Genomic DNA, 27,077 nt, shown 5'->3' with positions numbered 1-27,077 from the left:
ATTGAAAGCGAAGGCAGTGTAACAGCCAGATGCAATGTTTGCAAGGCGGAGGTTCCGCGTGGTGGAAAGAACAGAGCTACGTTCAACACGACCAAACTAATACAAACACCAACAACAACACGACGAGTACACAGCGGCCACTCAGGTAACGGCACTGAAACAACCGACACTTTCAGAGACTTTTAAAAGGAAAGAGAAACTGCCCCAGAACAGTGAAAAGGCCAAAAAAAATAACAGCCAAGATAGCTGAATTCATCGCGTTGGATGACCAGCCGTTATCTGTTACCTTTTTTTTCTCTTAATGCATTGCATAAAGATCGGATCGGGAAAAATCGGTATCGGCAGATTGTCAAAATCAAATGATCGGAATCGGATCGGGAGCAAAAAAAGGTGATCGGGACATCCCTATTTCAAAGTGCTGTTAGACCCCTCTGTTATAGTAATCTGGGAATGTAGTAGGCTTAAGTCTTTGATTGGAGAACAATACATCAGCCATCAAATGATCAGCTGTATTTATTTACCTATAGCATGAAGAAGAACTACTCAGTTTTTCACAAGTATGGGGATTTAGCTTGCTGTTGAAATGTCTGCGTTGAGTTGTTTGAGTTTAGTTTTGTTATCCAAAGGAAGGAAAAGATAGTGAATCAAATAAAGAATGTTTTTTTGGTCTTTTTAGCCTTGTCTAAGCTTTGATTTCTATGCCTGTTTGGGTTTTTTTTTTTTACTCTGGTTCAGTAATTTAGTTAACCTAACAGTGCTTGTAGTGTAAGAACTCTAGAGGCGTTCCTTGTCCCCAAACTGAGGGCCACTTTTTTGGGATTATTTGCCCCAATAATTTGAGAGCATGCGTCATTGGAGTTTATGGATGGAGTATTGGATTGAATGATTGGTTTGCCTGAACTGAACCCAAGTGGTGTTGTGTTATTGTATGTTTGTGCTAATACTCAAAGCAGGGGTTAGGAGGTCATCTGTTGTGTCAGAACCATAAGAAACCAGAAGTTAAAACAACCTTTTGGCTGAAAAACAAGGTATTTCAGACATGGTCTGTCCAGTGGATTTCCTAAATCTGAATACTTGCATTGGTATTAGTTCGGGAAGGTCCATTTTGGACGTTATACCTTCCAACATTTGTTTCTGTAGATCTGGAAGAGGTTAATGAGATTCAGAGAATGGTTCAGAGTAGCAAAGTGCAACAGGTGATCAAGATTCTGATATTTCTAGTCTTTAAGGTCTAATTAATATTAAGACAATACTGAATACACAACAGACTTGTAGATCCAAGACTGACAAGGGTGTTGGTTCTCGTTTATTAGAAATGGGGCTGAAAAGACACTTATTGGGGTTTGTAAGGAATGTTTATTCTATGGAGCTGTAAAAAGGCAGGTTTATGGAACAATCCACGACGTGCACTGTATTATATTGGAGAAATAGGTGAACAATTCCCAATAAACCCTGTAGCCAAATATATCAATGAACTCTTACTCTGTTATCTGTGCACAGCCTTTAAAGCTGTCAAAATATTGATTTTAACATGACTATTGGAGATGGCAAATCCGGATGCTTTTACAGACTCGGAGTCTTCTGAGTCAGTCATTGAAGAGATCCGGATCATACGAGTCCTTTGAGTCATATGAGTCAGCATCACCAAGAGCGTAGAAATCCTACCGGTGAAACCAAAAAGTTGTTGCATTTCACGAGCATATTAAACTAACGTTACATTAACCTCCGCTACACAGTGTCTTTTGCTTTAATAAAAAATGTTGAACACAATAAAAAAAAGGGTTGTTTTGCGATTTGGCAAATCTGAGTCTGCTGTTGACTCGTGCATGACGACGAGTCTGCTGGATCTCTGGATCTGCTGCTATACGGTTACGGCTCTGAGTCCGCACGAGTCTGCTATGTTTTGCACAGTGAGTCAGGATTTGCGAATCTCTGAGTCTGCTGTTGACTCGTGCACAATAGCCGCGGGAAGTAGGGGTGCTGGAGGCGGGGCTGCGAATGGTGTACATTTGAAATACTTCATGTTACTGTTGTTGAAATCTCTCCCGACTTTTGTCCGCACCCCCTAAGTCAAATTACTTCCCAGTTCCCGCGGCAGTGCTCGTGCATAGAGATGTCCCGATCCGATCACGTGATCGGGGATCAGAGCCGATCACGTGATTTTCAAAAGATCGGAATCGGGAGAAAAAAATCGAGGATCGGGAATTTTTTTTTTTTAATTTTTTTATATAAAATATTTTAATTTTATTTAATGTTACAAAACAAAAATGACCATGTTCACGTCTTAAAGTCATCCTGAGGCCTTAGTTTTGGTTTAAAATTACACAACATCATGTATGTGTTGCTTCTTTTGGGCTTGTTTTCATAGACCTGGTTGCTTATTTCTCTCAAATCTGGCAACAGAGTGGGCGCAGTGTCTAATAGTAGCAGTAAGCTAACAAGAGGCTACGTTCAGCTGATCACTCGGGAGTCGGGACAGAGAAAATGTCAGGAGTTTGGAAGTATTATAAAATTGAAAGCGAAGGCAGTGTAACAGCCAGATGCAATGTTTGCAAGGCGGAGGTTCCGCGTGGTGGAAAGAACAGAGCTACGTTCAACATGACCAATCTAATACAAACACCACCAACAACAACACGACGAGTACACAGCGGCCACTCAGGTAACGGCACTGAAACAACCAACACTTTCAGAGACTTTTAAAAGGAAAGAGAAACTGCCCCAGAACAGTGAAAAGGCCAAAAAAATAACATCCAAGATAGCTGAATTCATCGCGTTGGATGACCAGCCGTTATCTGTGGTGGAGAACGTGGGGTTTAAGGGACAACTTGAATGCTTTTCTCCTTTTTTTTCTCTTAATGCATTGCATAAAGATCGCATCGGGAAAAATCGGTATCGGCAGATTGTCAAAATCAAATGATCGGAATCGGATCGGGAGCAAAAAAAGGTGATCGGGACATCCCTACTCGTGCATGACGAGTCTGGATCTGCTATACGGTTACGGCTCTGAGTCCCCACGAGTCTGCAGGAAGTGAAGGAAGTTCCCTTGATTCAGTGAGTCAGGATTTGCGTATCTGAGTCTGCTGTTGACTCGTGCATGATGAGCCTGGATCTCTGGATCTCTGGATCTGCTGTGGTTACGTCTCTGAGTCCGCACGAGTCTGCAGGAAGTTTCACTGATCCGCGTCCCCTGAGCCAAACGATAACTTCTGGCAGCTAAAGGCTAGGCAGATGTGAGTGACGCAATTTATAGTTTTAATTTGTACGTCACCAGGTGTAGGACTCAAAGGACTCGGGTTAATCGAGAGGGGAGACTCGTCACGACCAGCTCATTACTAGGATCCGGGTTAATGATCCGGATGAATCAGGACTCACCCATCTCTAATGACTCTTGATTATTGTCCACAGATGATATACTGCTGTGTTAGAGCGACATTGTCAAATAGCCTTTATTTTCTAAAAGCTAAGCCAATTATTTAAAAAGACTGTGGTTTAGAAAGAAAACCCAAATAATTAATTTAATGGTGTGATTCTCTGCCTCAATTAAAGATAATTGCTTTGCGTGCTCCACACCTCCCACACTGTGTTGCCTGGCTTGTGGTAAACAACAATAGAGGAACTGATAATAACAGCACAGAAAGCTTTCCAACAGATGCATCCTCGGCCTGCCTGATTTGTTTGTTTCTTTTTTAATAAATGTCACCTCAGGCTGCTCATTAGCCGAGACCAACGAAACATAACATCAGCCAAACGGTCTTTATTCAGACAGACACCAAACAGTGTGCGTCCGACTCTCTGTCAACAGTTGCCTGTCATTAGCAAACCAAGATGACCCTTCCTTCTGCTGGCGTTTGAATGCATCCTAGCTCCTTTTGTACAATGAAAGACACTTGAAAGACAGATTGGTTTCTGTAATGGTGCCAGAATTACTCGCGTTGAGAGCAGCTCTTGAGTCCTCCAAAGTTTGTGAGAGCTCGCCTTTTGAATATGACTGCTTTTAAGTAAGTCTACAATTGGAGAAACCAAGATGAAAGCGAGTCATTTAAATCTCCGACTGAAACACAAGCAGAGTTGACTCTCTCAGTACGAAAGCCTTGAGGAAAAATGTCCTATCATTTTTTGGAAAAATTATTAGTCAATGTATGTCAGAATTTTTTTTTTATAATAATAATAATAATAATAATTATAACAAAGAGATACAAAACAACAAAAACAACGTTCAATGTACAACAAAAATTAAAATAAATAAATTCTCAAATAGTCTCTGTCATGTTCAACGGGGGCAAGAAGAAGCTTTAAAAACTTTTCTGGTCCGACCCCCTCTAGCGTACATTTTTCTTGAAAATCAAAGATTAGGTCACCGTCATGTTCGTCATGTTGTAAAGAAATACTTTTTTTCCCCAAAACAACCAAAAAATAAATAACTTTTACAATGACAAGAAATAACAAGTATGAGTTCACAGGTCCTGCTCATAACCATTCATGATTTGGTTTCTAAATAATAGTTTTAGTTTAGATGTACAATATTTTCAGCTCATCATTACTGTTATTTAATAAGAAGAAGTTATAGCCACTAACATGTATTCATCTCCTCTCAGTCTTTATATAGCTTGTCATTTACCATGGGATGGAAAGAGTACAAGAATATCATACTCCGATATGTATTGATTGACTCCAACCGATGGACCTTTCTCTGGCAGACCAATGTCTGTTTGTATGTGGGCGTGTAATCTCGTCAGCAGCTCATGAATACACTGATGCTCCTAATGCTCCCATGAATCAAAGTGAAATGGTTCCTTACATCAGCGCTGAATAGATTTTAAATAATCAATTGATGACAGTAATGGCGCTTTTCCACTGCAGGGCCTCGCTCGGCTTAGTACGGTATGGCTAGGCCTCGTTAGGCCTTGTTAGGCCAGGCTCACTTTATGCTGCATTTCCATTACAGTTTAGGAACTGGGGTAGTATCTATAGTAACGCAGTGTAGGCGGAGCCGTGACGTCATCTTCAATGCGAACCACAAAACCAACATCAGCCATTAGCTGTTAGCCCTCAGAGCTCACAGCTCCTCATATCTGTTCAGAAACTAGACACAAGTTAAACAAGTACAAACCACAGACTGTCTGTGTCATGGCGAATACAGTCGCTGCTTTATTTATGTCTGTAGGCCGTTGTTGTGAGTGTGGACGGTCGAAGCATATACTGCGTTAGCTTAGCCAATCTCCATTCAGAAAACACACATTTTAAAAGGTTTTTCGCCTGCCGTCTTGTCCTGTCAAAGCATTAATTCATGGTTTTTACTAACCGGTATCAGTATGTTGTTACGTCGGCATCATTTTGAAACGTGTATTACAATTAAAACACGGTGAAATATGTTCATTTTGTTGTAGTTGCCAGCGATTCTCTCACTAGTTTAGCATACTCAGCCCGGCTGTTGGCCCGGAAAGAACCTCAATTTTGGAGAGCCAGAAAAACTGTGAAAAAGTACCCGCTAGCCGGAACTACGCCTAGTGGAAACGCAACCAAAAACGGGCCGTGCACGCTTAAACCGCGCTCCGCGCTGTAGTGGAAATGCGCCATTAGTGACATGTGTCGATATCATACAGGTGCAGTGTATGGGTCGCTGGTTCTTGATATTTTGAGGCCCTGTCTGTCATTTACACAATGCAACTTCATGCATGTGTAATTTAAGGGGCTTTATTTTGTGATCATCATTATCTCACTTGCTGCACTTTGGCGAAAGGATCAGAAGGGATATTTCTAATAAGTGTATATCTGTATTTATTAGAACAATTGGTCCATTTATAGATCAACAGATAATTAACACAGCAACCTTGATGATAAATAAATTATGTTGAGTCATTTATTAAGCAAAAATAGTACCAATCATTTGTTGTTTTAAAGCCAACAAATTGACAGGATTGACTGATTTCTCTGTTGTGATTGGTTTTGTACTGTCGTTCAAACTAAACCAGTCATTTCAAATGTCTCTACTATGAGCTCTGGACATTGTAATACACCAGAAGAGTGAGAGCTTGGATTGGACATTTTGTTCATTCACTAAAAAGAAGCCTTTGTCTTGTGAGTGTGTGTTACAGAGTGCAGGTGGCGGTGTGTGTTGTGTGTCTTTGAGACTGTAGTACCATGACTCAGGCAGACTGGGACAGTTATGAGTGTATCCTGATGAATACTACAAGAGCAGAGGAACTTGGGATTTGGGAGCGAATAGATCAAACTGTGATGGCTGCTCTGGACGTGTTGTTTAGATTTGAGTTCTGCGGTGTCTGTCACATTTCCTCCGCTCTGGTCTTTAAAGGATTGCAGCATTCTGGCAGTTTGGTGCTTATTTAAGGCGATCCTCGAGTCTTTATTTAGCTGCCTGTGGGTGCATTGCTCTTATCTTCCTGAGGCCTTTTTGTAAAGAGAGAATAATGGTACTGCTTCACCTGTGAGAACAAAAACATCTGTGTCCTCTCAGTTTAACAGATACATTGTTGCTTCAGTTCATGGTTCATATGGATAGCATTTTCTCACCTTTTGTTTTCTTGCAAAGTAAATATGGACAATTGGTCAAAACAGCTTAACAACTCAAATGTTTTGTACCTTGTCTCCTTAGCGTATTGACATCTTTTAGATTGTTGCTTTTATTGCATTTAAATTGTCTATTGTTTTCTACTTGTTTTATGGTGTGTGAGCTGTGCTGTGTGATTGTTTTGTTTGTTTATTTGACTGTACAGCACTTTGGTCTGGAGGCTTTAAAGTGCTTTATAAATAAAGCTGTATTGTATTGTATGTTCCAGATGGATTTGTGTTCAGACAATTCAGTGTAGCCTCCGTATTTCTCGTATTGATACATTTTTTCGCACAGTGTTGATCGGTATTATCTGTTTACTCAGCTAACCTAATATCTGACTCTCCATGTTATTTTATAACGAGGGACTAGGGTTGCAAAATTCCGTTAATTTTCAAAGATGGAAACTTTCCATGGGAATTAACGGGAATTTAAGGGAATAAACAGGAATAAACCCAGAATTTTCTAAATTGAAGGTTGGCTCTTCATAGGGAACTTAAATATAGTTGGGGAAAGTATATTTTAGCATAATCTAAGCACACTGCTTACTGCATGGCTATTGAGACCACACCCCCTACAGCAGGAATGGGCAACTAGATAGTGGTGGAGGCCACATCATTTATGTACTGGCCACCAGGGGGCCGCAGATTCACTTGGATCACACACACACACAAATTAGTAGTGGTGGCGGCTCAAGTTGCTTACTTTCATTACAGCAACGGTCTGCAAACATACTCAACGTTGTGGTTTACCCCTGAATTCAGTGAAAATATATTCTTTCTCCCACTTTTCTTGGAAAACACGATTTTCCTCAGATACCTTTCTCTTGCTCATGCTGACATCCACAGAGGGCTGTGCTCATATGTGACCCGCTCTATCGAAATCAGTCGGAAGTCGCAACGGCTCATTTCAAAATAAGATGATACAATTCGATTACATTTCCCTCAATTCCCAGTTAGTTCCCATAAATTCCCATAAATTCCCATAAATTCCCTAGCTTAACTTCCCATGCAAATTTACCGGAAACTTAACGAAAATTTGCAACCCTACGAGGGACCCAGATGTCCCGGCACTCTCAAGGCTGACGGTTATTTCAGCCGCAGGGAACAGAGGCTACACGTTAGCCTGAAGCACGCACTCATTCTCACCTGATGTCCTTTCTGTGTAGCATGACGAGAACATCTTAAAACACTTTGTTTGTTTCCCGTAAAGACGTGCTAATAGGCTACATAGCTCTGAGATTGATGTTTGTAGTAGATTGTGTTGTTGAATGTTATTTGCACAGTCATGTTACAGCGGGGGGGTCTTTGGTAGGGTTGCAAAGGGGCGGAACATTTCCGGTAAGTTTCCGGTAAATTTCCATGGGAAGTTAAGCTGGGGAACTTTGGAAATATTCCATATTGGAAACTTTCCATGGGAATAATGGGAATTTATGGGAATTTATGGGAACTAACTGGGAATTGAGGGTAATTTAATCGAATTGTATCATATCCAAGCATAAATATAAACATTTTGTGAAAATTATACAATTAACAAAACATGACATTTCAACAGATTTATTTGTAAGTAGAACAGAACAAGTTTTAATTATTTTATTGAACAATCATTTGTTTCATTGAAGAACTAAAACATGAATGTTGAGTTAAATATTACTCATCCCCCCAACCCCACTCATTCAAAAATGAACAAAAATGCACCCCCCATCCTGTAGGGGGTGTGGTCTCAATAGCCATGCAGTAATCAGTGTGCTATGTTCATGTGATTGAGGAATGGCATGGATATTCACGTACTTGAATGGCATGTTTGTTTTAGTCAAGATTATGCTAAAATATACTTTCCCCAACTATATTTAAGTTCCCTACGAAGAGCTAACCTTCAATTTAGAATATTCCCATAAATTCCCGTTTATTTCCATCTTTGAAAATTCCCGGAATTTTGCAACCCTAGTCTTTGGTCAATCAACTCCGTCCTGTTTGTTGTGACATGTGTCATACAGGTCAGTGTGTGTCTCATTATCACTTCATTTACGTGTCGCTGTTGTCATGTCCGGTTTGTTTTATGCAGCAAAACATTATCAGTTTGAGGTTTTTTGTTCTGTCAGTATTACTTTATATTTCAATCAGATGCAGGTCCACAACACTTTGGATTGTGCTTCAAACTCTGTGCATTATCCTCTTATGTTATTATATAATATGAATGTATTAGAGTGGTTATTACTCTGCAGTGGACCACAGTGTATTCTCCAGCAGTGGGATGACTAAGTACTCCACATATTTATTTTTGACACTATTGATTTACAGTCTGTAAATTAATTAAATACTTAAAACCAACACAGATTCTTTCCTAATAGCATCCAGCAAAGCTATTAACGGACGTCTATATCCCATGTTATAATAAGATTGATGAGATCCGTACAGCCCGAGCTGCGGCATGTTACCGCCAAACAAGCTTTACGCCTATAAAACAAATGTCTAATAAGAGCAAGGCCTCCGGTGGATTGGAGCTCTTCTGATAGACGTTGTCATAAACACAGTCTCGAGCAATCACCATTAAAAGTTAAGAGTAAATAGTTTCAGCCCTCTTTATTGTCTCGCCTGGTTTGTTCAGGATTTTAATTGCAATTAGTGCAGACAGTGATTTATCGACGCATAGTGGGTTTCAGCGCGGTGCCATGTAAGGCTAATTGGTTTGGTTAAAAAGGCGTGACAGGGCTCTCAGAAAGAGGATCGGACGCATAGATCACCACAACAAGTTCCTAAAAAAACATCCTTTCCTGCAATTTTTCTAAAGTCTACGTTTCCCTTTCTTGCGCTATCCCTACGATCTTCCTTGAATAATTTCCTCATATCTTTCCCTCCGCCTTTTCCTAACATTTTCCATCCTCTTAGCGAGACCAAACACCCATCAGACGGGATTTGTCCCAGAAAGTAATAACACTCGATCAGTTTTCTATGAGCCACTTTGATTCAACTCCTCTCTTATCAAGTGAGGATCTGCCGTGACAGCCGGTTTGAAAAGAAAAGTAATAATTCACTGATCACACGCCATTAGTCTGTTGCTAAATGGAGGAGGAAAGGGGGAGCTGGGAATGTGTGTATTCCTCTTCCAGTCACATCAAATGTCAACATTTCACTGCAGGTGTTAGAGGAGATTTAGCAGCAGTGCCGTTGCTCCTTACATGTCCCTCCTGTTTCTATTCAAGCTCTTCCAGGAGAGGAGGCGAATCAAGGTTAACGTTTTACACAGCGAGCAGAGTCTGAGCAGAGAGATGTGTACTGAAGGAGTGTCTCTCTCTACACACAAGGGCGTGCATCTGTGGTGTTTCAACTCCAACGTCTGCACTGTCACCAACAGCGGCATGATATGGCAAACAAGGACACATGCACGTTAAATATCCATAAATATGTTTGCCGTGATGTTCAGGATGTATAGTGGCAGCCCCGTGTTGAGTTGCATGGTTTCAAGTCTCAAAAGCTCAAAGCTTTCATTCATAAAGCTTTTCTGAAGGCTTTGTTTAGTTAAAAAAGGAATTCAATGAGAACATAGAAAGCATATTTTATGTTGTGCATGCAGTCAGAGGAGTTTACTAAAAAAATGTATTTGAGGTAAAACATGTGACAAGCTGGTGAATTAAGAAATCTAAATATTTTCTTCAAAATGTTGAGTTAAAAATAAAACTTTGCGAGCTCTTTATTTTAAATTGTTTAGGATTGTAAAGTATTAATACTTTTTGGTATCTCTTGATGTGCAGATTACTTTACGTTGTGATGTTGACTTGGGCTGCACGATTTGGGGAAATAATCTAATTGCGAATTTTCTGGCAGCGATTGCGATTCGATTTGCGATATTTGTTTTTAAGCGACCCAACGGAAGTTTATTGTAAAATGCGGCCATATCTCCGGCTAGGAAGGTCGTATCAACGTGCTCCCGTCTCTAGCCCCCTCCGCAGCCCGAGCTACGAGTGAAAGAACTAAACTTACATGAAACCTCCGTTGGGTTGCTTTAAAGTCAAGCTTCAGTTTAAGATTCACCCTGTAATAGATGTAGAACATGTGATGGAGCATTACTAACCTGACTCAGATGCTTTGTTTCACCAGACCATCTAGGAAAGCTCCACTGGAAGCCATTTGGAAAAGGTGATTGGATCAATCTGTCTATCACCTTCTATCATGGGCCACTTCTGATAGGTTAACAATGTCTGGTACATGTGGAGCACAGCACTTCTGATTGGTGTGGATGACTCACACACTCGTTCAGCCCTAATGTTGACTTGAATATTCACTTGAAAATGTAACTCAGTTTGTTTATTTCTGCCTTTTATGTTTAGTCAGTTTTTAATTTGTTTAATAAGAGAATATTGGAAATGTTTTCCTTTCCTTTTGTTTAATTCTAGCTGCATGCCGAAAGCAGCAGAAGCGAGTAATATCTGTTTATAAGTAATTTCCCTTTCTCAATATTCAACCATTTTAGCTGCAGATTACTTATTTCCCTCAGCCCTAGTTTACTCCAAGAAATGTCTTATTATAGAGATTTTCCTCCCTGTTTTTTGCATCTCTCAGAGGCAGAGGAAACCTCTTTAAATTGCTTGTTTGGTCCTAGCAACGGTCCAAATGCCAGATATTTTCTAATTAAATTCAAACAGACAAAGGCAGCAAATTCTCCCTTTTACAAGCTTGAACCTGCACGTGTGTGACCTTTAAGCTTTAAAGGTGACGGAGTTATTAATTGGTTTTAAAGAAAGTGTTGATTAACTTTCCACCAACCGGAGTTGCATTGGTGTGAAAGGGGTATAATACCCCTTTCACACCAATGCTTTTCCCCTTCTAGCTCCGTGCTAGAGCTTTTCAGGTTCAGAACCGGTACTTCGGTTTAGCTCCGGCTCTTTTCACACCGCTCAGAGCCCGACTGGTGCTGCCGCTGCTGCGTCATGACGTCACAGTTTACGTCGCTGATTTTCTCCCCAACGGAGCTCACCTCACAACAACTGCGTCGGGTCGATGATCGTGTTGCTTTTAATCATACGAAGCCAGATTAAATTAAATAACGACTTCTCCAGCCTTATACTTTTCTCCAGAGTGCCGTGGTTCATTGTTTATTAATGTGTTTCAGCGGCATTTACCGACCGCTGCAGTGCTGACTGCTCTTCCACGGGAGTGTATTCTCCCGTTAGCTCCGGGTTAGCTCACACGGCTCTAAAGTATTCACTGTCTGACTGTCACACAAGCAGCTGATACATATCCCCAGTTCCCCTTAAGTGAATGTGTGTCAGTCTGAATTGACGCTGTTTGGTGTCAGTCTGAATTGACGCTGTTTGGCATCACAACGCTGTTATGAAAGTTTCTCTGGTATAACATGGGTGATGTTAGCATAGCAACCGAAGCTAAACTGACTACTTGCTAAGCCGTTTTCTACAGGCACTTTTTACCGGCGTATTTTTCATTATGATTCTACTTGTGATAGTCGGACATGACAACCTGTGCAGCCCATGTATTGATTCCATCCGATAGCTGCTATAATAACAAACAAAACGTCTGCCTGCTCTCCACAATGATCAATAACAGCGAACGGATGGTCAAAGTAAGGTACAAATAAACAGAATCACACGAAGCCTGGTTAGTGTTGCCTGACTTTATAAAGTGTTTTTTTATAAGTGTGGTTGCGTTCTAGTCACTTTGCTCAGCACTACTGCTTGTTACAACTTTTATTTGCCGTACTCGCCTTAACTGTTAGTTCAGGTTAATCTCGCCCCCCTCCGACGTAAGCGTGACGTATGCGGTTCTTGCTTCTAGACGGACAACTTTTTGGTGCTCGAAACGAACCGGATTCCGGAGCTTAGAGGCTGCTCCGCTGCGGTGTGAACAGGAAAACCCGGTGCTTTTCAAGCTCCAGCTCCGAACCGGCCCTGAAACACCGTTGGTGTGAATGGGGTATTATACCGACAGCTCAAATATGGGACTCATGTCGAGGATAAAAAAGAAGACGGTGTGAATTCATATTGTATTAATGCTCCTGTGTGGTGCATGTTAAAGTAATATCAGCTGTTTTGTCATCAGCTATCAACCTGTTTTTCTTTTATACGATTCCTCGTTCCTCCACTCTGTTTAAAGGTGTCCTGTTATGCTATTTTTAGGAATACATTATGGGTCTCCGATATATAAAAATAATGTGTTTTGCTCAAAATACCAAACAGATCATGCATTTTAGGCATCCCTCATATCCCGCTATTTTAGCCCTGTTAAAGAAGGGCTGATCTGGGTCCTTAACTTGAAAAAAAAAACGGAGGTGGTTCTAATGCCTGCTCAGAATTACCCGGCAGATACAGCTAAATGCTGCCATGATTAAACGCCATCATGTTCCAAACCACATCAAGGATTATTTCTGAAACAGTATGGAGCTCAAATGCTTTTTCTTTTGCGCGTTATACCACAAGGTGAGTTCCTTTTGTTATTTCCTTCTTTTTTACACATGCTGTCCAGTACAGGTTAGCTCTGAGTGTTAGCGATGCTAATGTAAACACTGACCATATTACGTCCAAAACACGTCGCGCATTGTTTCTGATAGCAACGTTTCTGATAGTACCGTGGGTCCACATTTCCAATATTACGTCATATCGGACGCAAATCTGGATCAGCTCCGTTGTTCCCCCGTTTTTAGAGATTTTGGTACGGAGTAAAAAAAAGACAGAGGTCTGACACTTATATTTATGTATAAAAAAACATCAAAAAGTGCATTTTGCATAATAGGTCCCCTTTAAAGCAGAGTGAAACACGTCTTATCTCCGTCCTAACTTTCCCAGAGCTCCACAGTCTCCCCGAGCAGAACAAGGGGACGAGGGGTGAGGATGAGGAGCGTTGGGGTGAGAGCAGAGTGGATGGAGTGGATCAGGGAGAACAGAAAGGCAGGAGCGAGGCCTCAAAACATCCCGAACATAAGAGAGCAGAGCGGGGCGAGCCATAGATAGCTCAGTGAAGCCGGCTGCAGAGCACACGGCTGCATTTGTTAGAGAGGGGTTCAGCCAGCAAGATGTCAAGAGACAGGATACCACATTCTACAGAAGTTACACAATGCCAGCGCAGCCACTTAGCACGCAGCGTGAGTAATGCTCTGTTTATTCACTGTGGAATAACTCAGAGGCTCAGGGACCCGCTGACGCACCAGACTATCATTTCAACTATGAATCGATCTTTAATCAGCGCAGGAGAGCCGTGTCAGGGCTTAACTGTAATATTAAACACTCATACAGTTGATAAATGTTTTCGAATTGGATTACTTTAAGGTAAATATGATTTATTTGTGAATCCCAAACAATTTATTCTAGCTCTTGTCCTGCTGACATTAGTGCTCAGCGGATAAAGTGATCGAAATAAATTGTATCGATCATTTTGATATTTAATTAATTATTTAAGACTTTTACAAAGCTAAATGCTTGTTTCTGGTTCTGAAATTGTCATAGTAAATTGAATATATGATGTGTTTTGAACCGCTATTTGGACTGATTGTATTTTGTTACATTTTATAGACCAAATCTTTAATTGATTAATCTAAATGCAGCGTTTCGCAAACTTTTTTTGTCATGCCATCTGTAAAAACTGCTTTTGATATTTAATTTGCTTTAATTATAACATTGGGGAAACTTGTAACAAAGTAAATTAGCAATGTCTAGATCTGTAACACCATCTCCTTTTTAAAAGGCCCATGTCATGCTTTTCCGGTTATTACCCGTCCCCTTGTGTGTTATGAAGGTTTTTCTGCATGTAAACGGTCTGCAGAGTCACAAACCCTCAAAGTACACCCTGTAGCGAGTAAAACTCTAACACAGAAAAGACCTGTCTTTGCTGCCCCAGAACGCCTCGTTGGAGATTTCTCTTTTTCCATTGTTTGCTTCCTGGGTTCTGTGACGTGTGAACACCCAAATCAACAACAAATGACCGGATTGGCTCAAAGGGACCAATCCGTGGAGCACCTCACACACCAGGATCCCTTGGCTAACTAACAGGGAGTCCCCATTGACTTGCATAGAGCTCCCTGAACGCTGGTAATAGACGAGTTGGGATGGCGGAGAAATGCTCTCCGCAGACCCATTCTCACAGCGTTATAAACCTTTTTCTTACTCAATATCAAGCCACACTTATTGTTTTTACTTCGGCTGTGAGTGTTTGTGTGTGCTCAGGATGAGTTTCGCTTGTTCTCGCTGTATCGCCGACCCGGAAACCTGTCCGCTCCTCGCAGCAGCGAGCAGCAGCAACGAGCCTTGCAACGTCCCGACCAATCAGAGCACACTGGGCTCACAGGGAGGGGGGTGCAGGAGCTCCAACAAGCCGTTTAGGACAGAGTGAATACCTGGTGAATACACATACTATACAGCGATGCTGTATGAGAAACCAATGTGATTTTGGAACATTGAACAATTTAAATCTATTCTAGTATACCTCAACAATGGAAATATGATCAGTAGAAATGGCCATGCCATGGGATCTTTAAGAATGTTTAGCAAATGTAAACGCCAATCATTTTATTAGTGCACTCTTTTGATGAATGTTCCTTCATAAATCCTTAGGTCCACCTTGTCATATGCACCTTTTACAGATTCATCAATAATGAATATTCATAAACTGCAGCTCTAGCTGGAGATAGAGGAACATGGCGAGGCTGACTTCCTGCCACTGTCAGTACATGTGATATTAAACACCAGCTGTCAGTATTTATTAACTCGCCGGTTGTTACTACTGCCAAGGATGTTATGTTTCTGGTTTGGTTCGTCTCTCAGCAGGATTATGGGAACACTACTGGCTCAATGTTCATGAAACTTACTGGAAGACTAGGGCTGTACCCGAATATTCGTTCGTTGGAGTAGGCTACTATTCGGGTTTCAATTTCGTTATTCGGATATTCGTTTTTTTTTCAAATTGAATATTGAAATCTCCAATATCAACGTAAGAGCTTGTGCCTCTTCGGGGGGTGCTAACACTTAACCATAAACGTTATCGTTTACTTTCTCCGTCTTTATATGTAGATAATACTTTTCTCCGTTAATCTCCGTCACGTTGTTTCCAAAGCAACAACAACTTCCGGTCAATTGCGCTAACTCTCCTTCAAAATAAAAGCATGTCCATAAATAGGAAGCCAAGCCAAATTACACTTAAGACATATACAACTGCAACGAAAGTAACAAACACAATGCGATATCCTTTTCAATTTCAAAGAACACAAATTGGGTTACATTAACAAATAACTATAAAATAAAATAACAAAATGAATGCCGTGAATACACCGAAATACACGTGTTAAAGCGGTTCGCTGCTGATTACTACGCCCCCGCGCGGGCCGAATATTCGAATATTCGCTGCTGATTACTACCGAATATCCGGAGCCCGAAAAATGTATTCGGGACAGCCCTAGAAGACTGTAGCATAGTCCCCATTTTTTTAAATTGTATCTCTAGGAGTACATTTGAGTAATCCGATGGGAACACCCATTATTTTTTGGGTTGACAGTTGTCTACGCTCTCCAGTTTTCCCAACGTATTGCTTGGTCTATGAAGTGGTCTTCAAACGTCTTGTTGTATCGTGTTTAAACCCCAAAGATACTCAGTTTACAATGATGTTAAACAGAGGAAAGTCAAACATCAACACACTGGCTAATCTGGAACAAGTGTGTGTTTGGTATTTAATCTATTGATGGATTATTCAGCTCATCGTTGGAGCTCTCGTCCATTTGCAGTTTAAACCTCACCCAGATACTGCAGTATTTTGTGTAAACAGTACCAGATTTTATTCAGTAGCGTGTTGTTTTTATTCACACACGTTGGTGACACGTGAGTTGTAATATGCACTTAAAATTAAAATTACATTTTAAAATGATGAGTATCATAGGAGGAAATTACATTTGAAGTATCTGTTTGACGTACTACTTTAAAGCAGATGTGTGTCTCTTGGCGTAAAGAAGTGGAATTATTTTTGCAGAATGATTTCAAGGTCTGTAAGAACATTTTGATGTTTAAGAAATTGTACAAAGAAAGCGTAATTAGACAGTATGAAGTTGACTTTTGTGTTCTGGTTTTATGTTTCAGTATTTGTAAGCAACTGTGACTGAAAGAATATTGCTTTTATTTGACGTTTAATGGTTATTTCATTATTATTATTCTTTGTTATTTTTTGTTAAGAAGGGGCAGGTCAAATAAGATTTTCTTGTACATGTTTTGTTTTAAAAAAAAAAGAACTGCCATGTGTGGAATAAATAAATAAATACATCTGAGAGGGGTTTAAAGTCCCACAGATCTGTTGGGATGAGCAGGAATGAAGAGTCACTGCTTCCTCTTCTTCATCATCCCTCTCATCTTCTTCTTCTTCACACACATCCCCCCCTCTCTCTCTCCAATCCTCTCTGTTTCTCCCCCTGTCATCTGGATCCTTGTCAGGAGTCTCATCCTCACCGGCAGCTGTTGCCATGGCGGTTGTCAATGCTCTCCCAACTACCTGGGCTGGTATTTCCATGGACACAAATCGGGATGACAGGGATGCGAGGTGTGGGCGGGGGGGCAGCTCTCCACCGTCAGCAGTTTGTTCGTTAGAGACCGACAGGAGGAGACGGAGGAGGAGGAGGAGGAGGAGGAGGAGGATTAGGGTCCTGGAAGATATTAAACAGAGAGGGGGAGAGTTGGAAAAGAGTGAACATGAGAGTGAGAGGCCTCTGTTCATCGGTGATTTCTTCTTCATGATTTCCCATTTGTTAATGGACGATTTCCCACTTCCTTTTACGCTCAGAGTTGTTCAGAAACATACAAAAAAGTGACAAATAATCCTGTTGAACCCCATGGCAGTGTCTGATTTAACCCTGTAGCTAATCCAATAACACCAGAGTGGACACAATACCATTTTAATGAAGTTATAAACAGGTTTTCGTGCCCTTCATGATGCATTACAAACTCTGGCTGTAATAAAGAGACTCTTTAACGCATCTGTTAACATGGGAGGAAATGGAGGGGTGATGGTGAATTATTAGAATCAGACTGAAGTACATAGACTTTGGTATCATATATATTAACAATAAAAAGATTAGTTCATAACATGTAAGCCAACATTTCTAAAACTCAGCATACAACACATTGATTGCTGTAACTGTTGTCTATGCAGATACTTAAATGATTGTGCTATGCCCATAATATCAGACGAGGCATTGATCAGACCTTGTTTGCATGAATGGAGCAATATGTTTGTTAAAGGTCCCATGTCATGCTTTTCTGGTTATTACCCGTCCCCCTTGTGTGTTATGTAGCTTTACGGTACGTTACGTCCGCGAAGCCGTTACGTTTGGACCAATCCTCGGACTTCCTCACACACACACACTCGGCGGGACGTTGCGAGGCTCGCTGCTGCGAGGAGTGGGACACTGTGAGCTGGCTCACTGGTGTGGGGTCGGCGAGACAGCGAGACACCGCGGAACTCAGCCTGGGCACACACACAAACTCCCAGCCAGGCTGCGTGCGTGCGTGCGTGCGTGCGTGCGTGCGTGCGTGCGTGCGGGCTGGGTTTTGCGGTGTCTCGCTGTCTCGCAGACGGCCACTGGGCTCACAGGAAGGGGGGGGGGCAGGAGCTCCAACAAGCCGTTTAGGACAGAGAGTGAATACACATACTATACAGAGATGCTGTATGAGAAACCAATGTGAGTTTGGAAAATTGAACAATGTACATTTATTTGAGTATACCTCACCAATGGAATTATGATCAGTAGAAATGGCCATGCCATGGGACCTTTAAGGCTTGATAAATTGTCTTTCTCTGCGTGTAACACAACAAATATTTGAGATCATAATAGCTTATTATACTGTATATCAAACACCTCAATGAGATAATGTGATTTAAATTGATCAAATAGCTTTTTTGTAAACAATATACTCTAAACCTTTACCTTATGTTGAATAGAAACGATCCAAAACCGAATCTTTGAGGTCAACACAGGTATAATAATATGAGCTAATAATATATTAATAGACTGAAAGAGTTTCATAATGTTTTAATTGTTTGGGACATTTCGAAGGTTAACATGATGAATCATTACTGCTTCAACTAGTTTTCTTAAGACCTATTAGGTTGGTGGCTAGTGTTTGAAAAGCAATTCTGTTAATGGTTAGATTTAGTGATTTTACTTGAATTTGCCTCATCATGCTCACCTGATGGATGTTTCTCCACCCTGTCTCTCTGAGCTAAAGGCTCCCTGCTTTCCTATATGCAGACGAGGTGCTCAGAATACTTTTAAGCAAACGTTGATCTGCTTTAGATAACACCAGTCCTGTGAAATAGGTTTAACATTTTCGATTTCACGTCCACCAAAGCCTGGTTGAAGTCGCTCAGATCTCTCCCTGCGACGGAGAAAATCAGTCAGATAACAGACAGCCGTCACATAAAGCTGACATTCTCCTTCTCTTATCCGCCTGCATCTTTGGGACATCGATAATACTCCTGTTTGTAAATCTCATTTCTGTGGCTGTGAGGCAGCAGGCACTCGGGCCCCCCGCAGCCTCTCCTCCTCGTTGACCCCCGTACAGCCGAGCAATCAAGGACAGCCGCAGATATCACACTGAGCGCCTCGCCGTGAAAGGCCTGAGTTTCTCTTAATAAAACGAGACGAGGGGCTGCGGCTGACTGCATTTCCTCCGTCAGGCCCCCCCGTTGACCCTCAGTCAGGCCCCCCGCTGACCCTCCATCTGTGAGTGGCACTCTGACTGTTCACACTGTCAGTGAGCTTTGATTTATGGAGAAAAGCACATCCTCATAATGTCAAACCTTATGCATGTGCAAGTGTGTGTTATTTGGAGTGTCTTGCTAGCTGGCTCCATCTGCTTCCAGTCTTTATGTTCACCCAAGCTTATTGTTTACTGCCACGACATTAGAGCGGTCTTCTTATCTCAATTGTGGGAAGACAAATGTATAAGAAACTAGGGCTGTGCAATTAATCGTATTTTAATCGCAATTACGATTTTGGCCTGCCACAATTACGAAAACAACATAATCGTAAAAAACGATTATTTTGCTTTGCTTGGTTGTGACCGTGCACTGCAACATATTTGATCTAATTTATTTTAGTCTTAATTTATTTGTATTTATCATATTTACATATGTTTAGTAGCTTGTTGAAGTGCGCTCCAAAATATTTGTTGATCTTGTTTATTGGTATTTATTATTTTGATATTATTTATTTAAATGTGTCATTTATTTAATTTATTTTAGTATTGGTTTTTCAGTTGAATTATACGTTCAGGGTAATCAACAGTTAAAAAGATACTGTTCAAATGATTATTTGTATTTGTTTTAAAGTTCAATAAATGGATGTTTTCAAAGTCAATGAATAATCGTATTTAATAATCGTGATATCAATTATTCACCAAAATAATCGTGATTATGATTTTTGCCATAATCGCACATCCCTATAAGAAACCACCACCGAACACGCTTTTCTCCCCTTCTGAAACCGAGCAAAGATAAACATGTCTCCTCTTCTTCTGAAAGAGTTCACAATCACTCTGTTATTCCACTGAATATTACAAAACTCGAGGAGTTTCAGGAGAGGTGCTTCACATCTGACTCTGTGTGTCCTCGTTGAGCGGTTTCAAATGGATGTGTCGTGTTTTGACTGCTCGAACACAGTTTCCCTTTGCACCAAAACACATGTCGTCTGCACAGTTTTCTCATTTGTTCGTCAGTGTTTGTTCTCCTTATAACAACTTGGATGCTTTATATAAGGTTGTTAACATCCTGAATGACTGTGCAGATCAAAATAAATAAAGAATGCATCAGCACTTTCTCATATGTAACTATTTGTTTGCTTTGACTCATAAATGCAATTTACTATTACATGAATATGCATCGTCTGACTTGCCTTGTTGTCTGAACGGTGTAAATAAACATCCCTTGTTTTGCTCACAGCTCTGAAAACATTTGTCTACCTGCGTGCTGCTGCTGCTTTGTGCTTCTGTACGATGCGACCCCCGTGCCTTTTGTACTCACGAGAGCCCTCAGCCAGTGGATGTTTTTGGAAGCAGAGCGGTGTCACGTGAAGCCCTGCTTTCACTCTCGCACCGATCAACAGTTTACACAAAGCTTTTGACGGCTTTCCAAAGAAATTCTGCTTCACAGTGAGACATCTTTAGAGGCGAAGGACGTTCGGTTTATGTGAGCAAACCGGTTCAATCACACACAGCCTCGAGTTTCCTCTTTACTCAGGAGAAATGATTACACTGAAGAAGATAAGTGTTGTTTTGATTTGAACTGAAACAGACAGAGGTCTTGTGTGTAGTCTACCACAACAGTAATATCTCAAGCTCTTTCTCTGCGTGTGTTTCTCAGGGGATTCCTTCACTCAATTCCGGTTTTCCGAAGAAAAGGACTGGGAGATGGACTCATCGGCAGACAGTCAGGTAAATCCATACACTACCTAATCTGCAGCATTGCTTCTCTGTCTTTTATGGATGGATCCCACTTTGTGAGGTATGGATCCCTCGAAGGTCTGGATTTGGAAATGCAACAGCAGTTAGAAAACAGAAAAAGCTAATATAGCATTGTTAGCGCATTAGCAGCACATCTGTTGGTGGGTTGGTCCCTCTCTTTCGTCCACACTGACATATTTACACTATTATCTGAAAGGTTGGCGACACATTTTGCAGAGACATTCATGGTTCCCAGAGGATACATCAAACTGAATTTGGTGACCCTGAGACTTTTTCTCTTGCGTCAACACAAACTTGAAATGTCTCGATAATTGCTGAAGAGGTCAACCTTATGAGAACTGCTAAACCAGGTGTGTTAAACTCAACTCAACCAAGGGCATCACTGGAAAATGAGGCTTCTCACGTACGATTTGGTCCACATAAAACCCTAAAAAGTCACCTTTAAAAAGTTATCTTGTAAGGCAATCATGTGTTATCCCTACTACTCATTACAAATCTGATGAAAAGCAAACACTATACAAAAAAAGTCATCATCCAGTCTGGTGATATAACCATTCCTGAACTCTTTCTACTTCATGAGCAGCAGTGTTTTGTACAAAGGAGTATTGATCTGGATTCGACTTCTTGCAGTATAATGATTACAAAAGATGTATGATGTTACTCTGAAGTTTGAAGTCTCCATTTTACAGCCTGTTTTCTGGTTTCCTCTCTAGATGTCTGCAGTGTTCATCGACCTCCCGGCGCTCGCCCAGATCCTCCAGCAGGTGCCTCTCCATCAGAGACTCCACCTGGAGGAGGAGCTGCTCCAGGTAGGCTGTGACTGCAAGGCAAAACAAGCGAAAATATCAGAAAAAAGTCTTAGTTTATGATTATAGTTTGTTGACAATATGACCAAATAAATCGTAGTAAAGTATGTCCAAAAAACTCCATATTATAGTATTTAAAAATTAAAAAAACCTCATAGCAAAGTGTGTTGAAAATATCAGACACTCATATACAATGAGGTTTTTTTCTGACATACCATGACTTTTTTTTCAGATATTTTTGGAAAACCTCATAGTATGTTGAGAAACTCCATAGTACTGTATGTCAACAAAATAAGGTCATAGTATAGCATGTTGAAAATATCTGAAACAAAACGTCATATATTTGTATGTCCAAAATATCTTACATACTTTACTATGATGTTTTTTTTCGACAGATTATACCATTACTTTTTTTCCTGATATTTTGGAAAACCTTAGTATAATATGTTGAGAAAAACTCCATAGTATAACATATTACTGTATGTAAAAAAAAATGTGGTCGTAGTATAGAATGTCGAAAAATATCTGAAAAAAAGTAATTGTCGACAAAACGTCATAGATTTGTATGTCTAAAATATCACAATAAAGGTCAGAGTATAGTATATAAGTATCACACTGCCTTGTTGCAGGTTTGAATTGTAATCCTGTTTCAGGTCACGACCCCAGTGGAGCTGCCTACAATGACCTTCACTCACAAACAGGAAGTTCCCAAAATGGCCGCCTTCACTCCTCCGTCTGCAGCGCTGAAAGTCCCCTGCTCCGACCAGAAGGTCCCCGTGGCGACACACCCAGCGACGGCCTCACACTCGCAGGTTCCCTCGCTGGTGGACGATGAGGGTGATGAAGAGCTGGACCAGCTGCTCGGTCTACAGAAACCAGTCTCAGGAAACCAGTCCGTCAGTTTGGAGGAGGACAGGAAGGTTCCAGAGAAAGGTGATTTTATTCAGCGTGTCTTTTGTGCGTCTTTCTTTGTTCAAGTTTGACATTTTGGGAGTGAACTGATGACACAAGGAGCCCTTTTTAACTAACATGTGTTTGTTAATTTTGCAGAATGTGAGGAAGTGAAGGAGGTAATACAAGAGAAGATCGTAGAGGTGAAAGAGAAAGACGTCACACCGCCTAAATCTGCATCCGTCAAGCAGGAAATGACGGAGGACGACCTGGAGGACTGGCTGGACAGCATGATCTCCTGACCAATGAAAGGACTTAAGATGGACGATGTATATAAAAAGGGAAATGGACTTTAATTGTCAGCCTGAAAGCTATTAAAACATCTGTGTGCTGGACAGATGTTTGTACAGTCAAGTTCCAGCTTCTTACTTTGCTCTTTGCTGAATGAAAAGAGGCAGTTTGTTCATTAGTTACCATGACAGTATTTCAGGTGTAGAGACAGGACAGTATGTCTTTCTAAAATGTGTCAAAATGTTCCTTTTGCACGTCATGTTTCAGAGAAAGAAGTAACACAAAGAGACAGATGGGACACGGGGCTTTATTGCGTCAACTTCTTTATTCATTTCCTCCCCCTCATCAAAAGAAATGCAGATTACCAAAGCTACTACATACATAGAAATGTCATTACAATAGCAGTGAACTGTTTAGTCGTCAATAAATACTTGAACCAAGATTAGTTTTTTTTGTTTTTTCTCTTTTTGGGGCCCTTCTACTGTAAGAGGGCAGGACACCACCACTTAGAAATCAAACCAAGCAACATTTACACAAGGATGATCTAAATTTCATACAATAAATGTTCTCTCTGAATAATTTAATCGTTTTAAAAGCCACGAAACTAGCTTGAGCTAATTCTAAACCACTGCTTGTGTCAGGAGGGACGAAAATGATAAATGTTTTTTTGCATAGTTTCTCTTAAGGCACGTCGGCACTTGATAAAACATCTTAAGTGAGACGTCTCTGGTCCTGGAAGAACCATCTTCTGTAGCGTTTCATCGGACAGATTTGAAAAGGCAGATCAGGTCTCACTCACTGTGTGGTTTGATGTTAGCAGGATCATCACTAGCAGCACACATCCATTCAGGTGCTTTGGTAACAAGTGACTCAAACATCCTGGTGGTAATCTAGAAATTGTGCATATTCAAACATTCAGTTGTCATGCTGTAACCCTTCGCATGTATCAAATGTCTACACACAACAAATTGTGCAAGAGGTTGGGGTTAAGCAAGAAAAAGGCAATGTGAATCAAAATAATTTGCATAAAAGAGGCGTCGTGGCAAGTGACTTTTCGGTAACAAGGAAGAGGATGCACAAACCCGAAATGTCCAGTCGCACGTCTTAAAATCATTTTTCTAGACATGATCTTTTGTGAATTCAAAATGAATGACTATTTTTTTCTCAACACCATGGCAGCAGAGAAAGTCCAGCGAGTGTTCAGGTTCTGGTAACAGGGGCAAGTCAAGCTCAGTGTCTCTTTCAGTTAGAGGAGAGCAGAGAGGCTGATCCTCTCTAACCCAGCTGGTCCTCGTACTGCTTCCTGAAGCAGTCTCCAGTCGGGAAGAAGTCCCAGCATCTCTCCTGGTACATCTTCCACACATAGGACTCCTGGAGAGGGGGGAGAAACAGGAGCAGAGCTGATGGTGTGGACGGGTTCATAAAGGGGCTCAATATCAGTTCAAGTCAGTTAACCCTTATGTTGTGTTCGGGTCTCCCGTGACCCGTTTCAAGTTCAAATGATATAATAACTACGCTCTAGTTTTTTTTTATGGGAACAAGGCTTCATGATATCCTCCACAACAGCTATATAAACACTACAAAACTCATTTGGACCATTTTTGCCAAGTCTGAAGGTCTCTTAAAAGAATAGTGTATAATTTGGTGTTGGGGTCTGGGGAGACCCAGCAGAATTGTTGTGGGTCACTCCGGGTCAAATTTGGCCCAATCAAGATTCGTCTTTGACTTTAGACACCCCTCCCCCACCCCCTTCATCAACTGTAACAATTTTTCGCAACATGCACCTGGTCTCCCCTCCCCCCACGGGAACTCCACCTTTCTCAAAGAATATGTACACTAACACTTGAACCTGAACACACACATGCACGTGTCCAATATGTGGTGTAATGTGTTTTGGGCCATAATATTAAATTACAACAGGATTGCACGGTTATGAATGCATAATAAGTTACTTATGATGTAGTTAAAACAATATTGGATGATAGTCATTTATTTTGTGTGTTTTGGACTGAGATAAATCATGGGTCAAAATTGACCCGCGAATACCATGAACGGTAACAGCTTTTGAACACAACACACGGGTTAAAGAAAGCAGGGTATGGTATGTATATTCTTAACAACCACTTAAAGTCATAGTAAAGCATATAAGAAACATTGATGTATAATATGTAGTATAAAAAACGTCATAGTATGTCGAAATAAATCTTCATATAATAATGTATAAACAAATCTGAAAAAACATCATAGGATAGTATATTGAAAATATCAAACAAAATGTCATGGTATAGTATGTCTTCACAATATGTAGAATCGTATATTAAATAGTGAAGTCTTTCAAATGTCATAACAATCTTATATTTGACAGAAGATATGAACAAGCCAAGTATAGTATTGCATAAATCATACAATAACATGTATATTACAGTATGTCATAAGAAATATTAAAGTCAATTAAGTCAGAAATCTAATATGTCATATCAATGTTGATGAAATGGCAAAGTTTATAGCTTTTTAAAGTTATTAAATGTCGCTTTATAATGAGGCATAACAAAAATCATAACTACTATTAAATGTTTTTGTATTATCAATAATGGAAACCTGTTTTACAAAAGCAGTTAGTGAGGACTGCTTTCACACAGACCCTGACCACATGCCTTAGTTTTAATAAGTGAAACATGTGGAATGAGAAACAGGAAATCACAGCTAGCTAGTTTGAAAGGATACATACTGTGTAACACTAAGAAAGATACTGCAGTTCATGTACCATCAGGAATCATTTGGATTGAGACCTACATTGATCTTATTTTCTGCAGAATCACTAAAAACGTAATCATGTTTCCAACGTGATATTCTTTAGAAGCATCTGAATGTGTTCTCTGCATGGAGGAGCTGCACAAAGTGAGTTGTATGTGTGACATAAGAGCAGAGCTTGCACCTCAAATAAAAACAACTTCAGTCTCAGGTGCAGGACAACAACAACTTCATATCCCACACATCTTCCTCCTGCTAAACTTATGCAACATAACAAGTGGGTTGAAATGTTGCACAAGTGAAACCTGCTGAAGTTTCTGGAACTTTCCTATGCCGTCTTAATATTGATCGGATATCTCACGAGAGAAATAATGAATAAATAGTGAGTAAGTGTTCACGTACCTGACCCGTGTGTTCAGTCTCATCCTTGTTGATCAGGTACATCAGGAAGAACCTGCACACAGGAGGGAAATGTGAGAAATGTCCGCATTGTAAACAGAAATGTGTTTGAACTTTGCTTTGCTGCTGCACTCACAGGTAGTTCGCGAGGTTGTGTTCTTGTAAGGTGTGGGTCTCGAACCCGTGAGGCGTCCGGTCAAAGTAATCGTTCCCGATGCCACAGATGAAGCACTTAGTCTGGAGGAAGAAGGGGAGATGTTCATTTGTACTTAAATCCCCCGCTGTACTAAGGTCCATTTCACGTGTAGTTTTGTTCCTTTGGTATAAAGATATCTGACGGTGCTGACTTGTACCAGAGGGTCTTTTTTTGGAGATGTTAGCGTTGAAAGGGGGAGACAGAGGGGAGGATATTGCCGGACAGTGCTGGCTTTTTAAACACAAATCAAATGAACGGACTGACTGAAATAACATTGTTCATGTGTTCCTTGTTAATAATCTCTGGTGTCACATAGACACAGACACATATCATAACACAGCTGATTGTCAGCATTATTAGACAGGACTGTACCTCTAACTGAACAATGGCACACAGGTAAAATGATTGTACTCGAGGAGAAGATAGTTAACAGTGTCACTTGTTTCACTCACGTATAAATGAGGACCACAAACACATCATCTGTTTGGATTCACTTTCTGATGTGACTGATGATAAAATCCCTATACTCACAAACCCAAATTACTACTTGAATTCATGTTAAATCACATATCTACTATATTCAAAATGCAAACTAACATCGGGGCTGGTTGTTGAGTTTGCAATGTAGTTTTTACTTTGGCCGCAATAATCATTTAGTGAAAATGTTTTACTCCATCTTAACGACCCTAGGATGAAAGCCCCCTCAGTATCTTTTAGTATGTTCCCTCCACA

At 40.6% G+C, this 27,077-nt stretch overlaps 2 protein-coding genes across 3 annotated transcripts in view; one reads left to right on the top strand and one right to left on the bottom strand.

Moving 5' to 3' along the window:
• The window catches only part of aven (apoptosis, caspase activation inhibitor), a 43,944-nt gene extending 20,503 nt beyond the window's left edge, over nt 1-23,441 (top strand). The window contains exons 3-6 of the mRNA XM_034135518.1: nt 20,911-20,981; nt 21,725-21,820; nt 22,471-22,750; nt 22,868-23,441. Coding sequence (XP_033991409.1) covers nt 20,911-20,981; nt 21,725-21,820; nt 22,471-22,750; nt 22,868-23,010 — 590 coding nt within the window. The 3' untranslated portion in view covers nt 23,011-23,441. The remainder of the gene's footprint in view (nt 1-20,910; nt 20,982-21,724; nt 21,821-22,470; nt 22,751-22,867) is intronic.
• Nucleotides 23,291-27,077, bottom strand: part of ryr3 (ryanodine receptor 3) — a 120,014-nt gene continuing 116,227 nt past the window's right edge. For both annotated transcript variants that reach the window (XM_034135515.1, XM_034135516.1), the window contains 3 exons: nt 26,286-26,386; nt 26,153-26,204; nt 23,291-24,370 (listed from right to left, as the gene is read on the bottom strand). In XM_034135515.1, coding sequence (XP_033991406.1) covers nt 24,275-24,370; nt 26,153-26,204; nt 26,286-26,386 — 249 coding nt within the window. In that variant the 3' untranslated portion in view covers nt 23,291-24,274. The remainder of the gene's footprint in view (nt 24,371-26,152; nt 26,205-26,285; nt 26,387-27,077) is intronic.

This window comes from Trematomus bernacchii, unplaced genomic scaffold, assembly GCF_902827165.1.
Source record: "Trematomus bernacchii unplaced genomic scaffold, fTreBer1.1, whole genome shotgun sequence".
NCBI classification, from domain to species: Eukaryota; Metazoa; Chordata; class Actinopteri; order Perciformes; family Nototheniidae; genus Trematomus; species Trematomus bernacchii.
Note: the sequence above shows the minus strand (reverse complement) of the source record. Positions and strands in the feature narration are given on the sequence as shown.